This window comes from Capricornis sumatraensis, chromosome 10 (genome assembly GCF_032405125.1).
Source record: "Capricornis sumatraensis isolate serow.1 chromosome 10, serow.2, whole genome shotgun sequence".
NCBI classification, from domain to species: Eukaryota; Metazoa; Chordata; class Mammalia; order Artiodactyla; family Bovidae; genus Capricornis; species Capricornis sumatraensis.
The window spans coordinates 56601596-56619830 of record NC_091078.1 but is presented as its reverse complement, the minus strand read 5'-3'; the positions used below and the strand labels follow the sequence as shown (position 1 = coordinate 56619830).

General features: G+C 47.0%; 1 protein-coding gene across 1 annotated transcript in view; it reads right to left on the bottom strand.

Moving 5' to 3' along the window:
• The window catches only part of ITGA9 (integrin subunit alpha 9), a 367113-nt gene that overhangs the window by 283243 nt on the left and 65635 nt on the right, over positions 1 to 18235 (bottom strand). Inside the window, exons 9-13 of the mRNA XM_068981673.1 lie at positions 16433 to 16570; positions 13450 to 13555; positions 12246 to 12340; positions 8022 to 8112; positions 5456 to 5501 (exon numbers count right to left, since the gene is read on the bottom strand). Coding sequence (XP_068837774.1) covers positions 5456 to 5501; positions 8022 to 8112; positions 12246 to 12340; positions 13450 to 13555; positions 16433 to 16570 — 476 coding nt within the window. The remainder of the gene's footprint in view (positions 1 to 5455; positions 5502 to 8021; positions 8113 to 12245; positions 12341 to 13449; positions 13556 to 16432; positions 16571 to 18235) is intronic.

Sequence of the window (18235 nt, the reverse complement as noted above, 5' to 3'; positions counted from 1 at the left end):
CGCTCAGTCGTGTCCAACTCTTTGCGACCCCATGAATCACAGCACGCCAGGCCCCCCTGTCCATCACCAACTCCCAGAGTTCACTCAGACTCACGTCCATCGAGTCAGTCATGCCATCCAGCTATCTCATCCTCTGTCGTCCCCTGCTCCTCCTGCCCCCAATCCCTCCCAGCATCAGAGTCTTTTCCAATGAGTCAACTCTTTGCATGAGGTAGCCAAAGTACTGGAGTTTCAGCTTTAGCATCATTCCTTCCAAAGAAATCCCAGGGTTGATCTCCTTCAGAATGGACTGGTTGGATCTCCTTGCAGTCCAAGGGACTCTCAAGAGTCTTCTCCAATACCACAGTTCAAAAGCATCAATTCTTCGGCGCTCAGCCTTCTTCACAGTCCAACTCTCACATCCATACATGACCACAGGAAAAACCATAGACTTGACTAGACGGACCTTAGTCGGCAAAGTAATGTCTCTGCTTTTGAATATGCTATCTAGGTTGGTCATAACTTTTCTTCCAAGGAGTAAGCGTCTTTTAATTTCATGGCTGCAATCACCATCTGCAGTGATTTGGAGCCCCCCAAAAATAAAGTCTGACACTGTTTCCACTGTTTCCCCATCTGTTTCCCATGAAGTGATGGGACCAGATGCCATGATCTTCGTTTTCTGAATGTTGACCTTCAAGCCAACTTTTTCACTCTCCACTTTCACTTTCATCAAGAGGCTTTTCACAAGGGAGGCCCAATTCAATCTACGTAGTTGAAAACCAATCTCAGAAAGGTTTTCTCTTAACTGCAGCCCAAAGCATTCCTAACCTACATGGCTCTTGACTCTCCCTCTTAGAGCAGAACAGGCATGCTGTGGATGGTGTGTGTAAGTGTGGTGTGTGTGTGTATGGTTTGTGTGACTGTATGTGTGTGTGGTGTGTATGTGATATGTATGGTGTGTGTAAGTGAGGGGGGTGTGTGTGTGTGTGGTACATGCACACACAGGCATGGTTTCCTGGCTCTCCTCCATGTTCTGGTCTCTCTAAGACCCTAAGATAACTCCAAGTCTATCCCTACTTGCCTGTCAGCAAAGTCATGCCTGGGATGCCCCCTTAGCTTCATCAGCCAGTTTCCAGACTCCCGGCTCACTGCTGCTCAGCCACATGCAGCACCTCATCAAAGGGTGCCAACCTGCCCGGTCCCCTGGACGCCCTGGGCGATCCTTCTGCCTGCTCCTCCCTCTCTGAGGGGCCCCACCTCGTCTCTGGAGCCTTCCCTGCTCACCCTGAGCCCCTCACACTCCTGGAAGAGACCTGAAGTGGTCACCCTCATCCACACCGCAAACTGAATCCTGCACTGAGCCCAGTCCCACCCACAGTCCAGACACCAGACACTCCCCTCCTCACCTCCCCAGTCCCTCCTCCACCTCCCCTGCCCCCTTCTACCTCTTCAACCTCTCCAGGCCCCGAGAAAGGAAGGGGGTCAGGGTGAGGTTCAGACAGATGAGGGTGAAGCTGAGGGTCACTTTGGTCCCGCCCTCCAAACACCCTCTCTGAACCACTGCCACTCCCACTTCCCCCTCTGCAGTCAAGCTTCGGGAAAGAAGGTAAGATGTACTGTTTTTCTGCTTCTCCTCCTCTCACCCACCCACGGCCATCTGACTTGGGCCGCCGACTTCTGCAGACCTGCCACAGCAAGGGTGCCACTGCCCTCACCGCCACCTGCGACCCCACTCACCCTCCCCGGCCTCTGCTGAGCATGGCACTCGCCCCTCTGACAGGGCAACCCTGCTCTGCTGTCCTCAAGGCATTTACTGCAACCTAGAATCCCTCCTCTTTTAAACTGATAAAACCTCCAGGTCATTTGGTTTCCTCACCCCTAAAATGAGGCTCCTAATCACCATATCTCTGTCATGGAGTTATTAAGAAGACTAAGGGTTAAAATGCAGGGGAATCCCTGGTGGTCCAGTTGTTAGTACTTCACACTCTCACTGCCGAGGACACGGGTTCGAGCCCTAGTTGAGGAACTAAAATCCCAGAAGCCAAGAAAGTGTGGCCAAAAAATGAAATTTTTAAAGAAGAGTTCAGATATATTCTTCCAAAAATAGACAAACAATTGCAGTCTACTCAGTCAATGGAACACCACTCGGTACCGGGAAAAAACCGCACAACACACAATACAGCTGCATCTCAAAAACATCACACTGAGTGCAAAAAGCCAGAAACCAAAGGGTGCACACACTCGAGCTCGATTTATAGGAAATTCTAGAACTGATCCAGGGGGACAGAAATCAGAAGAGCAGTCGTCTGCCAGGAGAGGGGTGTGACTAGAGAGAGGCAAGAGGACGCTTCTTGGAGTGACAGAAATGCTCTTCATCTGGATGGGGGTAGAAGTTACACGGGTGTACACACTGGGCAAGACCCATCAAGCACCTGCCTAAATTGTATGCAGATTATACCGCAATGTGAAAAGCAACAAGAGTGAAGAGTTACTACACACCAGGGCTTAGACAGTGCCGGGCACAGGTAAGTACTTATCAAACGACAGCTCTCTGATTATTAACTGTGCTGGCTGCTCTCCACAGTATAGCCAGGGCTTCCCTAGTGGCTCAGGGGCAGAGAGTCTGCCTGCCAGTGTAGGAGGCACTGGTTCGGTCCAAAAAGATGAAACCAGTCAATCTTAAAGGAAATCAACCCTGAATACTCATTGGAAGGACTGATGCTGAAGCTGAGGCTCCAATACTTTCGGCCACCTGATGCAAACAGTCGACTAATTGGAAAAGACCCTGACGCTGGGAAAGATTGAGGGCAAGAGGAGAAGGTGGCAACAGAGGATGAGATGGTTGGATGGCATCACTGACTCAATGGACATGAACGATAGCGAAGGACAGGGAAGCCTGGTGTGCTGCAGTCTATGGGATTGTAAAGAGTTAGACATGACCTGGCCAATGAACAACAATGAAGTACATCCCAATCTGACACCCAGCTGCTTCTCAACAGGCCAATGCACAGGGGCAGATGAACGAGGGAATGGGTCACCGTGAGCTCGGGACCCCTAGGCACCCCTGGCATGGTTGTCACGGCCGTCTGCGGACCTCCTCGTCTGAGCCGGTAATCCCAGCTCTGGTCCTAAAGTCTCCTCTCTCCAAATGCTCCCAGCTGTTCTCCTCTATGGACTCTACATCCATCCCTGTTAGAGTTCATCAACCTCATCCGACTCTACCCTCCATGCCAGGCTAGGGTCTGGGGTCTCCCATCCATGGGTAACACCTACGTGTGAGGAAATCCCTGGAGAGCGTTGTCCCTCACAAAAGAGGACAGAAGAAGACAAGCCCCTCTGGGTTAGAGCTCACAGCTGTAAGCTTATAAAATACAAGGATGATGAAAAAGCAGAACCCATAAGATATGCCTTAAGCCAGAAGCTCCTGGTTTGGAGAAGGCCTGGTTTCCACTAACAGCAGCCGGGGAATGTGTTTTATTCAAGGGGAATCCTGAGAAGCCAGAGCACACTGCTTGGAAGAGTGAGCAGAAGGAAAATGACTTTGTGAGGCCACTAGCTGGAGCTTTGGTCTCTCAAGTCCAAACACAACCATCTGTAGCCATGAAAGCTGTTCCACCTGAGAAAACGCCAATGCAGAGAATAGGGTGATAAAGGAGAAATCCAACCCTATGGAAAGTAAAGGATCCATCCCCCTGGAGGAGGAAATGGCAACCCACTCCAGTATTCTTGCGTGGAGAATCCCATGGACAGAGGAGCCTGGCCTGCTCCAAGGGTCACAAGGAGTAAAACATGACTGAGCATAAGCATAAAATTGAACACTTAAACCAGGCACTGTTCTAGCTCATTGAGCTCTCATAAAAACTTAGGATATTCAGTGAGGTGAGCACGATTGCCTTTTTAACAGGTGACCATCCTGAAACAGAGGTTACCAGCCTTGCTCAGGAAACTCACCTCTTAAGGGCAGAGTTAGGGTTGAACCCAGGCCACCTGGCCCCAGAGTTTCCACTCTCAATCTCAAGACTATTCTGCCTCTTCAACAATGTAATATTCGGGGCGGGGGGGGATGCCATATTAAATTTATTCATTTCTTTCCAACATGATTGGCCATCTTAAATTAACTCTCAGGAATTAAAGAAAGAAAGAATGAAAAAGAAAAAAACTTGAAAGCTAAAGGCCCTTAAGGCTAGGTATCTGATAAGAAAATATAATCCATGTCTCTGTTTAGATCATTCTTAGAGTAGTTACCATCTTTTCTAAATCTTTAGACTATGTACCATCTATACTGTTCACATAGCACCTGCCACATACTGTATTATATTGATGATGTTTTGTGATGTATTTATGGCTTGGTCTAACGAATCCGCTTGATTCAGAATGCCTTAAATATTACGTTTCCCCACAATTTTCTGCCCATTGCAGTGCTCAATAAAGGAGTCATGGATTGTTAAAAGTATCAGAATCTCTGGAGTAACAGAGTCACTTCTGGCTCAGTAACTTTAACTCAATCTTGAAAATGTAAATCATCCATGGATTTTCTGAAAGACAGTTCTGGCTACTGCCAATTTGACAAAGCCTGCAAATAGCCTTTGTGGGTAAGTGTGCACAAGGCAAGTAACTTGAACAACTTGATGTTTTTCATTACCTAGAGTTAACTGGTTCCCTTAGAAGTTCCTAAGCCCCCATCTGAGGTGGTCCCTCCTTCCAGAGGAGGCTGTGTAGCCCTGAGGTAGAGACTCAAGAGAAAGGCCCTGCTGAATGAGAGGAATCCAGGGTGTGGAACTCCATGGCCTCTGGGATCCCTTCCAGCTCTAAGATTCTACTAGCCTATTTTAGAAAGTTCTGCAATCAGGTTGTTAACAAAACCTAAGAGTTGGCTCCCACTCCAAAGTGTAATTCTGCCTCCTCTGACTCATACAGACAGAAATACTTGGAGAGGGTTCGTGGGTGGGACGGCAGCCCACTGGCCTTTGCAGGAGGGATCCAGACGGCATGGGCTTCTCAGTGAACTCAAGTCCCTCACCCTCTGCTGTCACCAAAGAGTGAGGGGGCAGGAGGCTCCCAGTCCCTGGGGGGCTGGGGACCAGGAGGTGGGGAAGTGGAGATGAAGGCTGTAGGTAGGGATGAACAGATGGGACAAGGCAGTGTCATAGCACCCACGGGAAATGACAGCTTATGTATAGCATATCCATGGAAAGGGTTGTTCATGGCAAAAGGCAGAAACGTCTGCCTAGAAGCTCCAAGGATGCTATCCTCACACATGTAAGCCACTCAAGGCCCACCAGCTGGAAACCCTGGGATACAGGATAACAAGAACAGGGAAACAAAGGTAGCAGTCGCAATTACCGAGCACCTCCGCATGCAAGGAACAGGGCAGAGTGATTGCTGACTGATGATAAATAAATCCCCTGTGCCGCCCCCCAACCCAATTCCATCCCTCACTCACACAGAACCGAGAGGAAAGAGAGAAGCATCTCACCTTAGGAGAACCACACTGTCCGACATGAAGGCTCCAATAGTTACATCTGAAAACCACAAGTTTACAGATTTAGAATCTTGCTGAAGCCCATCTCACCCACCCGCTGTCAAGGTGCTCCAACGTGATGGAGGCCAGTCTCAAGGTCATGGGCTTATAATGGGTTTGGAGGAGCTAGAGCCACACTGTCATGTATGGCAGCCCACTGCCAGGTGTGGCAGCTGAGACCCCAAAGGGTTCTGGTCTGCACCGAGACATGCATGTAAGACAGAAACTGATTTCAAAGACTTGGTACTAAAAAATATTAACTATTTCACTAATAAAAAATTTTTGCAGATTGTATGCTGACATGATAATATGTTGATACATGGGGCTAAATAAAACATTATTAAAATTAACTTCATCTGTTTCTTTTTATATCATTTTTTATGTGGCTACTAGAATGATTTAAATTACATAAGTGGCTCACATTGTTTCTTTTGGACATCAGGGATTCAGAGGGGGGACACTTGGAATCAAATGACTCCTGGGAGAAGCTCTAGGTTCTGCTGAATATGAGAACCGTCTCCATTCCACCCCTCCCTCTACGTGACCACAGAGACTCTCTGTGTCCTTGTCTGCACAATGGAGATAACGATCCCCAATGTCTTCTTCAAAAGCTGAAAGCATTTTGTAATATTTAAATCAGAAGACATTTATTACATACTTGCTCAATATAATAGTTATTAAATACACTAAATCAGATATGAAAATCAGAAAACTCATGAAAATATTTGGCCAACTATAAATCAAGACAAGTGTTAGTTGGTAATGTTTATTCCTAAATAATTTTAATTTAGGAACTGTGCATTTATGCAACAGTTCTCTGCCTTTTCTCCCCTCAAGTATAATAAAACCCTTCAGCCCTGCAGTCCCCATGACCACGTACAGAACCAAGCATCTTAACCCAAAAGCATCTGAATCCCTCCATCTACAAATGCCCTCAATTAGGAAAAACAAAGAATGTGTCCATGGACTGCAGGACTGCTAAAATCCCTGCCCTTGGGTGTGCATGTTAATTTTGCTATTTTCTAACAGTCTTTTTTTAATTGCCTGGATATTTGAACATAAAAGAATCTGATGCACTTGCCATTTCTCTTATGAAAAACTGTAAGGTAAGAAATCCACATGTGTTGTGAAGTGTGACCACACCTGCTCACTGTGCAAATATAGGGGAGCAGCCTGAGTCCTCATTCGCAGTACAATGTGGTCTCTGGCACCCTAAGTTCTCTGAGGCTTAGCATCCTTATCTGTAAAAAGGGGAGACACCTGTATCTCTAACTACCTATGGGGGTAACTTTATAACGCACATCGCACAGAGAAGCAATGGACAGTATTGCTAAACCAATGGACAGTATTATTTAGGGACAGCCACAAATTGCCCAGAATAAGAACTGCTTTCTCAATGGTCTATAAGGAAAAGTGAAGAAGCGAAAGTCGCTCAGTCGTGTCCAACTCTTTGCGACCCCATGGACTATACAGTCCATGGAATTCTCCAAGCCAGAATACTGGAGTAGATAGCCTTTCCCTTCTCCAGGGGATTTTTCCAACCCAGGGATCGGACTCAGGTCTCCCGCATTGCAGGTGGATTCTTTACCAAGTAAGCTATCAGGGAAACAGACCTCAAAACTGACCCTTTTCTGTTCCCACTCCTCCTGGCTCTGTAGATTTACAACGATGATCAAAACTCCTGTCTGTGAGAAACTCTGAAATTCTGTACCCTATACAGAACTTCATTCATTTTCACAGATTCTTCTGAGGCATTTTAAATGGAAAGAAACTTTTTCTCAAGCTAGCACGATGACCTACAGTTTCAGGGACTTTTTTTCTGAATTCCACGATGATTTGGGATTTTTTTTCACGTCTTCTCTTTGCTTCCTCACCTTGCCTACTCCATCCCCTTCAAACAGCAAAGGGTCCACTATTCCATTGCCCAGTCAATTTCACCTAAACCGGGTATGTCTGAGGATCGGGGTTTGAAATCATACATTTTTACTCAATTAGCCTCAACCACCACAGGGCATTAATTAACCCCGAAGATAAGCCAGCCAGCCTTGAATGGCAAAGGTCTGTTTTCTGTGCCAGGGGAAGGACATGGTTTTCTTCCTGCTCCAAGTGTTTCTTTCAATACTTGTCTTGTGTGTGTATGTTTGGGGGATGGGGGGGTTGCTCCTTCTCTCCCATCAAGAGGAAGACACCTCCAAATATGCTCAAATATTACGGAAAGCACGAGGTTTCACTCCTTATATTCTGAATGTGGAGAGGGCTTTTTGTCTTCATCAGAAAGACTTGCTGCCACGGAAATCACTACAAAAATCCACCCTCCTGGTGCTTAAACCCTTCAGAGCAGATCATTTTAAAACTGAAAAAAAAATTAATTTTAACACTACTTTCATCTTAAAAAGCAAACACCAGGCAAAACACCCTGTTCTACTTGAGTGAATTTTTCTAAGCCTAAATAGATGTGACCACACTTACCAGACTGGTTATCTTGGCTTATCTCATATGTCTTTCAAGAAAAATAGCTTACCAGGATAACTATTTCCATCCATGTCAATGCCTCCCGATATGGACTGACCAAACATCCGCAGCACCGGACTTATCTTCCGCCCCGACAGCTTCTGCAACAGATAATAGGGAGACTGAGCCACCGGAAGGAGCAGTCACAAATAAGAACCCGTGACTGCTTTAGCCCAGCTTCTCTCAGACACTTGGTCTTGAAGTTGGTCAAAGAAAAAAAAAAAAATGTGGCCTGAATTTGATCGGGGGCTTTAGCAGGCAGTTGAAGACCCCACACTCCTTTATTAGTACTTGCCTGAGTCAAATGTCACCCTTTACAACTTTTTCTAAGCTCGGTGAACAAACCACCTAGATGAGCATGTTCGTGTTTTGATGTATTGAATGAAGCTCCAAATGGATTAAGGTCAACTGCCATTTCTAAGGGAAGTTCTGTTTTGTTTTTATACAGGTATAGCTGGCTGGAATCCTCAGAACACATTTTCCTCACATCTCTCTACCTAAGCATGTACTAAACATGGAACACTCCTAAGATGCACACGTGAGCCCAGTCCTAGGTGGATAGGAATCAACACATCTACCTAGAAAAGATGACCACGTGGAAACCACCTCTCCATCAAGCCAACCAGAAGATGTTCAGGCTCCTGAGAATCACAGACAGAACGAAACAGCTCTACCTAGTAAATCTAAAACTCCATGGTCCTGAACTTTTGTAAACTGAAGGAAATTAAAAAAAAAAAAAAATCAGCTGAAGCTGTCCTAAAAGGCAGCCTTCAACCAACCATTCAGCACTGACAGCTCTTCTGCCAGCAGGCCATACCAGCATCTGTGTTTATCTCCTCGTCGTCGTCAAGCCCAACCTGTGCTAACACAACACATGCTGTACTGGTTCAAGAATATTTATTGTACACCCAGCCTTTGTCATACATCCATGCGTGTGTGGCACAGCTCCACACAAAGATGCCAAACTTTCCAAATCAGGAAAGTGCCATGTTCTGGGATCTGACCTGTTATTTCTTCCCTTTCTATAAACAGTCTCCCTGGTGAGGCTTCCCTCCCAAGGCCCTCATTGTGTATGGTAAGAGAAGTGCTTTGTATTCATGCCACACAGCAGCCTCCATGTCAAAACCAGGCATATATATATACCCAGGGCTCACTTGGGACTTTCTTGCCTTATCCTGTTCCTTCCTGCAAAGAAATCACAAGTATGGGGAGGGGGGGTTTTCTATAAGACCTACATATGAGATAGCAGGGACTTCCCCAGCAGCCAGTAATTGCAAACAACCCTCCTCCTGCCACCTCAGTGAAACCATCCAACAGGAAGTGTGCAAACGTTAAAGTAAAAATCAGAGCACTGTAGGAAACACTGAAGAAAAGTATCTTGCTAACAGATAGAGCCCTACGTTCCCCTGTGGCTCCATCTAAACAAACAGGGATGTGCGTCTGTGTGTTTCCTAAAAGCCACATTTTGAAGCGGAGCATCTCGCTCTGAGGTCCAAAGATGTGAGCAGCAGCTTGCCCTGAGTTTGCATTTATGAGGTATGCTGTGGCTGGGACAAACCAGGAAGAGTGAAGGGGTGGTCCTTTTGGGGGTAGTGATGCAGGCTTAAGTTATCCCACAGACATCTGCAGGCCATTACGCCATAAAGCCAGGAAGATAAGTCCGCTTGGTGCTAATAACTCTAAATGAAAACCAGGAGCCTTGGGAAACCTCCGCTTCACCAGGTTTTCATGCGGTGTCCTGATGGCAGGAGAGAGATCACAGGGGCCGCCGGGACATGCCCGGGGGGCTCAAGTTGAGAAAGGCACAGGAGGATCTTAAAATCAACACTTTTCATGGTAAACTCAAGGAAGAGGAATGAGTTACAGAGTAATATGGAAGAACGTCAGACCCCAATCTCACAATATATCCAGCAGAAATAATACCAATCTGGGCCAAAGAAAAGCAATCCCCTTGCCCAGACTTGTTTCTGATTTCCTTCTCTAGTTCACCCACACAATGCCCGCTCTGTCCAAGCCTGGGCCCTGGACAATCTGGCATTAAAGGATTTTTTTTCTTCCTTTAAAATCACGAAACTTATCACATATACATTAGGAGCTTGGAAATGCGTAATCACTGGTTGCTTCTTCTCTTTTTTTTTTTTAAAGAGCCCCAAACCACTTCTCTTTGTTAGAGCTAATGAGCCAGGCTGCGTGCTGACAAAGGCAGGACGGATCCAGCTGCTGATCCCTGCTTCCTATAAAGACAATCCGCGCTGACCACAAAATGTATACTTCAGTTGTCTGCAGGGATCCCTCCCAGCAACACCACAAAACATAGGAGGGCCGCAGGAGGAGGGGAAGCGGGGTCTCTCAACTTGTAATCGCCTCTCTGTGCAATTAGCTTCCCAGGTCCGGCAACAAGCTTCCAGGAGGAAGCGTGGAGAGTGACCTCAATGGCTGCCCAAGGATGGCTACTCCCTGGATGACTTTCAGCTTGTGACAGTGGGAACAGAGCCCCCTGACCCACAGCAGAGCAGCCCCTCGGGACTGGGTGTGGCCCCCACATTTCCCCCGGAGGCTTCTGCTTCCTGCGGAGCCAGCTGAATCCCCTAGGAGTTTATTCCCACCATTACTCATTTCTCACCCTAATCATTGCTGGCTCAGACGGTCAAGCGTCTGCCTGCAATGCAGGATACCCTGGTTCAATCCCTGGGTCAGGAAGATCCCCTGGAGAAGGAAATGGCAACCCACTCCAGTATGCTTGCCTGGAAAATTCCATGGATGGAGGAGCCTGGTAGGCTACAGTCCATGGGGTCGCAAAGACTCGGACTTACTCATTTCTAATGCACGGAGCATGGTCCATGTAGATGAAGGCCCCTCGGAGTAAATATGCCTCCCAGCAAAATAGGCTTCCCTATTTCTGTTTTCCAAAGGAGCTTCTCTCAGTGTTCCTTTTTCTGATGTGGAGTTGAGGGTAGTGGTTGCAATAAGAGGGTTGGGAGTTAGACTGACAAAGTCTCAGTGGCCAAGTTGCTACTTCCTAGCTGGTGACGATGGGCAGGTCAATTCACCTCCCTGGGCTACAGTCACCTCATATAGGAAAGGTGGATGACAGAGGTGCCCACGTCACACGGCTGTGATGAGGACTGAAGGTAAGAGAGCAGAGCAGGCGCTCAGGAAGCATCCCTGCTCTCACCAGCACCTCCCTCGGCACTTGCCTCCGGCTGGAATCAAAGAACCAAGCAGGGGGCTCAGGAGAGGGAGCCTGGGCTCAACTGGCAGCCAACCAACCAGCCCTTGACCCTCAATCAGCTGACTCTTATCTGCTGCAGGAAGCACAATTAGGAATGGACACACTGAACTTAACATGTAGGTACTGCCCCTTAAAATCAACTTGTAAGGTCTTTTCCTACCTAGAGACTTCCATACATGGACAGGTTTCAATACCTCCTATTTCATTTTATAGAACATTTTCTAAGAAGAGGACTCAGTTCAGAGTTTGGTTTCCTTCCCAATATTCAAGATATGAGGAAGGTTTCTTGGTGACGAGAAGTGTCAGCTTGAGTAGAAGGAGACGAGAAAGTAAGAGACGTTCAGTAAATCAGTATGGGCTGATTGGAAATTTCTCGACGTGCGCTCAGTCCCTTTCCATTGCTGACTCGCTAGAAGAACCCAGGCCTGTGCCACTCTACACACAGACATCCACAAACATCCTGATCATGCCTCTGTCCAGAAAGTGACTTCCTTTTTTCCCAGGGGCTAGGCTTGACACCATCAGCAAGATTGAACTTCAAGCAAAAAAACAGAACTCACCACTTCCACGTTCCCAGGTCCAGGGGAACAAGGCCAGGGCTTTGACAGTTTTAATGCCAGTTGAAACAACAGCCCCGTGAACAGCTTTCAGGTCCCTCCTCCATGGACCATTGTCGTTCTAGGTTATATTTTACAGGATAATCCGTTGGCTCACCATAGATGGTTGACAAAGCAGTAACCAGAAAAGGCAAGCCTCCTCTTCTTCCATAAGCCTCTCTAACTCTGGCTAAGAATTTGGATATTATCTTCTATAGGCAGAATGCCTCCCTAGATATGAGCAAACGTGGGAGTCTATAAACATGTTCAGATTTAAGAAGCAGTATCAGTGGTTTGCATCCTTCACTGGAGGGGGTGAAGGTGAAGGCAGGAGCAATGTTGGGTGTTGTGTGTGTCTGTAGAATGAATGTATGACCAGCGCCCAAGACATTCTCATGCCAATTACCATGGAGTACTGAGGGACCATGCCCCTGGCATCGCCGTGATAGACGTACACTGCTCCCAAAAAGTCATCCTCCTTGGGTGCGCCAATGGCCACATCTGGGGGAAGAAAGGCAGCTCTGCATTAGAAAAACCATGTGGAATAATGTAACAGTGGGTTCTCTAATTACCACAGGATGTCTAGAGAGGTCTTGATTGTTACTTGTTCAGGCATTAAACTAGGCACACAATCTCTTAGCAGCAGGAAAAAGAAAAAAAGTAGAAAGAAAATTATAGAAGCTGAGAAGAATTTAATACCAGAACAATTTCTACCTCATCTTCACAAGATAAATTATTAACTTGTGCAATAAAAGAATGTGAATATCAACCACCCACCCTAATGTCTGTCCATCAGAGAAGAGAGTTCCATAGACAATGGTTACTGCATAGCTGAGAAAGTCAACTCTATCCTTGGGTAAAGGAATTATATAAAACAGTATTCACTTTATAAAAAAAAAAAAAGAACAAAAAAATCTCTGTGTTATTCTCATAAACTGACAACTCTTGAGACATGGCTGAGATCTTTCTCCCTTTCTTCAATTTGCTTCTAACAAAAGTCATGTGTCTGTAGACGGGAAGTCAAGGGTTAAGGGCATCACCCACCCAACCTCAAGCAGAGGTCCCCAATATCTGAATGAGGCCCTCTACGGCCAGTGGAATTATGGTTTCAAAGGAGCCTGGATGCCCGGCCTGAGGCCCATCTTCCACCTTCCGCCTCGGCCCTCCCCACCAGTCCTGATGTCTGAACCCAGCACACACAGCGATGGGAGGACGTCCTGAACAGACCAAAAGAGAACTTCAGGCCAAACAGAACCAGGGGTCGTGCATACACACCTCCACCCCTCCCAAAACTCACACCTTCAGTCAGTCCAGCGTGCTCTCAGAGCATCGTGGAGCATTAGAGGCTCAGAAACAAGAAGGGTTTGTGGCGAGAGGAAGCTGGTTCAGACGTGGCCACCACAGAAGCCCCTATGCACTGAGCTGACGAGGAGGGATTTCACAGAAGCAAAGCTCCATCAGAGTCAGGGCTCAGCCCTGTGCCTACATGGGAAACATGGTCTCACAGGTATTTTCTGCCTCGAGTGCATGGACGGGCCTTCCCTCGGGTGGGTGGATCCTGGAGCGCCCACACCAGGGCCAGGTAAGAGGACAGAAGCCAGCTCACTGACCTGGGAACCCGTCATCGTCCAGGTCGCCCAGGCTGGCGATGCTCTCCCCAAAGTGTGCGTTGTAGGCACCGTCTCCGCTCAGGGTCAGCTGCTCCTCCAGGACTCCCTGGGAAACAGGATGGAGGGAAAACGGAAAACAAAACAAAAACAAACCGAACAACCAAAAAAAGAATGAAAAAACAGAGCTGGGAATGCTGCCCTCCCCCGCCACACACCCATGCACAGGAAACACCTGGGCAGAATCCCAGGAACCCAACGTCCCCCTGACCCACGGGTGAAAGGAGCCCCTTCCATGTGGGCACCATGGGGGTCTCTGATCACCTGAGACACATTTTAGAGGGAAGGAGACATACTGCTGGCCAATGACTAAACCTCTCCCGGTCCTAACACTCTCCACCAACCTATCTACTGCCTACCTGCCTGTCCTCACGGTCTCCTCTCCCCACAGTATCCCCAAAGTTGTTTTAAAGGAATACATATTTTCACTTCTGATCTCCTGTGCCTTTGGTACACGTTTATAAAGCTGTTTCGCAGGATGCATGTATTAGTGATCTTGACAGAGGGGACTCATGATTCAGAAAAACTGACAGCCAGTTTTTGGGTTAAGGGGTGAAAGCGGTGTTAACAGGACACAAAACCATGCCCGTTTTCATATCTGGGTTGTGTTTCTTGAGCAAACACCAACCAACAGAAGGCAGGGTCAGTGGTGATGGAGGCAGTCAAGGCCACACCCACTCTGCCCCCAAATCGCTGACACGTGACCATCAGAGTGTTAACACACACTCAAATGTTTTTAGCCACAAGAACGTCTAACCCTGCTCCTGGGTAGAGCCACTCAGAGCCACGGTATACCCACAAGCCATCCCAAAGCTTTCATTACGACTAAATCTTTTTTTTCCATTATATACAAACACCTTTCAAAAAATAAACGTGATGATTTCTTAAGTCAGTGAAACCCCCACCTCACAACACAAATATGTGCCGATTTCCTCCCATCAGCATGGTGAAGAGGAGAAACACTGATTCCTGGCATGTACCAGCCACTGTAGCTTCACACCCTCATTTAAATCACATAGTTACTGTATATGGAAGACCTTATGACTCTGCCCACTTCATAGATGAGCAAACTGCGCCACTGATTTCAAGCTATTTGTCCACATCACACAGGCTATGTGTGTACGTGGGAACACCAACATTCAAGAGCAAGTCACCATTTTTTTCCACTGCTCCACACTGCCCTGAAACCTTTTATCACATAGGATGAAGTTCAACAGAAGGAAATGGCAACCCACTCCAGTGTTCTTGCCTGGAGAATCCCACAGACGGGGGAGCCTGGTGGGCTGCCATCTATGGGGTCACACAGAGTTGGACACAACTGAACTGACTTAGCAGCAGTTAGCAGGTACTCTGGTAATCCCAAGGCATTAAGAGACATTGGTTGGCCATAGGTTGTGTGGGTGCCATATGCCTGCAGAAGGTCTGGGCAATGATCCTGCTCACAGATCGCATGCCCTGGGGCTGATGGGCTGGTCACCTTATTGCCTGACAAGTTCACACCCATGCAAACATCAAGTCAGTCTTCTGCAAACACGGTGGCCGGCAGCCACTGAATGCTGACTGTTCTCATCTCCATGATGACGGCCTCCCTTCTCCCCTTCCTGCCCTGTCTCCCTTCCTTGAAGGTCAGTATAGAAGCAGGTGCCATTGCAACAGGTACCAGGAGGCATCTCCCCAAAGAGCTTGCAAACATCCAAGAAAGTCCAAGGCTCTAATATCCCCTGGCTCCTCTTTAAATCACTGACCTTTCTTTCTGGCATCTGCCCACCTAGCTATAGCTAAATACCACCACCCCCTCCCAATGAGGATAACTTAACTAACTTAACATCTTGGTCACAGCTTAAAAGTACACTTTTACTAACTTTTTTGATTATGAAAGAATTATTCTCACTATGTGTATAAAGATAAAACTAAATATCTACCCAAGCACCACCACCCAGAGCAATCTGTTACTAACTTTATGTATTTTGTATATTTTTAAAGGTTGATTGTATATGCAGTTTTTATCCTGCTTTGCCATTGATTATCTCATAAGCATTTTCTCAAGTTAGCTAAAAGGCTGGTGGTCACAGGATTTTTTCACTGAACCATTTCCCTCGTGTTGAATACTCTTTCTTCTAGATCCTGAAAAGATTCTGCTTTCTCTTTGGTCTCTCTGCTCCCATGGGTACAGTGTAGTCCCTCAGCTTCTGCCCCCACCCACCCTCCACTGTGCTGCAGAGACATCTTTCTGACGCAACCATGTTCTTTTCCCAGTTCTCCAGATTAAGGGACATCATGACTACAGCCCATGGCCACTGTGCTGGTCCCCACCTAACCCCCCCTCCAAGTCCCACCATGCTGAACTGTGCTCCCACTGCCTGACACCTCAATCTACATTGCCCAGCTCCCAGCCCACTCCCACCTGTCTGTCTAACTCCTATTCTTCTTCAAGGTTCCTTCCAGCCATCATGTCCCCTGAGAAGGCTTCTCTGTGTACATATTCTCAGGGAGGTGGCATAACCTAGAGATGAGGCATGCTAACTCCAAAGTCAGTTTGCCTACATTTCAAATCTCAGCCCCACCGCTTTTTACCTGAGTGATTTGGGGCAGGTAACTTCACCTATCTGAGCCTCAGTTTTTTCACCTGAAAAATGGGGACCCCCTGAAAAAATGTGCATATGTCATTGAGATCATTCACAGGAAGCAAGAGAAACAGCTCCTGGTACATGAGGAGCACTCAATGCTAGTCATTTGGATATTTCTGGACCCCTGTATATCTGCAGTCATCACACTGCATATAGCTTTCCATAGATGAACATGGAGCTTTCTGAAGGTAGGAAGCAAGTCTGCTCACCTCCTCTGGGTGATGGGCCTCAGTCACTACTCCTCAGGGCAATGTCTCTTTCCCTCACCCCGTCCACACCTTGCCCAGCTCTGTACTCACGTTTCCTTTGTTGATGTAGACGGTGACCTGCCCTTCATCCCTGATCTCAGAAAACATGGGGGCCCCCACCAACAGGTCGGAGAGGCCGTCTGTGTTCAGGTCAACTGCGCATAAGGAGGAGCCGAAGTAAGAGCCCATCTGCAACCAAGTCAAGTTGCAACAAAGCGTTCAGTGTCCGCCCTCACACACGGGGCCCCCGCCGCCCTCCAGCCCCCAGCCTGACGAGCATCTGCTCCTGAGCCCCACAGAGGCTGCGCTAGCTGTGCTGCCCGGGAAGCAAGAGCGCTTGGGCAACAGTGGATCCCAACTCCCCACGCCTCCTGGCAGCCGTGTGGAGACCCCAGTCAATGGGAGACCCATGCCACTGACTTGGAGCCCCACCAAAGAGGAAACAAATGGACCAATCCCTGGAGCACGAGGTTCTGCTTTTACAAATGCAAGCTAAGGCTGCAGACATAGGTTATAACCATAATAAAAGTGCCTCATATATCAGACATTTGACAAGGCCAAGCAAGTTAGGAATATGGAATTTCACAACAGAAGGCAGGCATGAAAATAAACTGTTACATGAGAAACAGGTTACCCTCACCCAGTCCTGGGCAGAACTGAAGACTGGCTAGGAAGGTGTGTGCTGAAGTAATAGAAGAATGCACAGCTCATAAGATTATTTGATGAGTGAGGGAATACAGCCAGGTTATACTGGCTTAATCATAGCTCTATCCAGTACCTGTTTTTTTTTTTTTTTTTAACCATTTTTTAAATTGAGGTATAGTTGACATACAGTGTTTAGTTTCAGGTGTACAGCAAAGTGATTCAGTGATGGATTGTTCAGATTCTTTCCCATTACAGGTCATTACAAGATTCTGAATATAGTCCCCTGTGCTGTGTATACAGCAGGTCCTTGTTGCTTATCTATTTGATATATAGTAGTGTGCATATGTTAAGCTCAAACTCCTAACTTATCCCTCTCCGCCTCCCCCTCCAGTAACACTAAGTTTGTTTTCTAAGTCTGTGAGTGTGTTTCTACTCTGTAAACAAGTTCATCTGCATCACTTTTTTTAGATTCCACATATACATGATATAATGCAATATCTGTCTTTCTCTGACTCAGGTCCTGTTATTTTAAATCAGGGGTCTCAAACACAAAAGCCAGTGGGATCCAGACAGGTGATATAATAGGTGTAAGAGAAAAGCAAATGATACACAGGCACGCTGACAGGTGACAAGTGACGCTCAGCTCATTTGTCTAAGAAACAGAGGGTGGTGGAGACTGTGGCAAATCAGAGTCCCCGGGCCCAGTGAAAGGAGCAACTTCCACCCAGGGGAAGTCAACTCCTGACTGACCCAGAAAAGGCCGGCTGTCTCATCCTTTAAGAGGAACCAAAGCTCTAAAATTTTATTTGAATTGCCTATTTTTAAAATGCTGACAACTAATTCATATTAAAAACAATAAATAAACATACCATGCAGGCCAAATGAAAATTTCTGTAGGCTGTGTCGTTTCCAAGGGCTGTGACCTCTGTTTTTAATTAAAAAAAAAAAAAAGCTATCCTTTTAAAATAAATGTTTTCAAGTAAAAGGGCTCTGGTTTTACAGACATGAACAAGCATTTTCTTTTGCTGTTTGTTGGCAGTTAACCCAGGGGAGTTTGAGAGAGGTGGAGGGTACTTTGGTCCATTTCCTGCAACTCGGCCTGGGACAGGACTCAGAAGTCCCTCCCCAGTCACGTGTCAATGCCACTTCCACCCACTCCCACTCACCCCTTCCCAAGGGAGAAGAGCATGGGGAAGTTTCAGAATCATG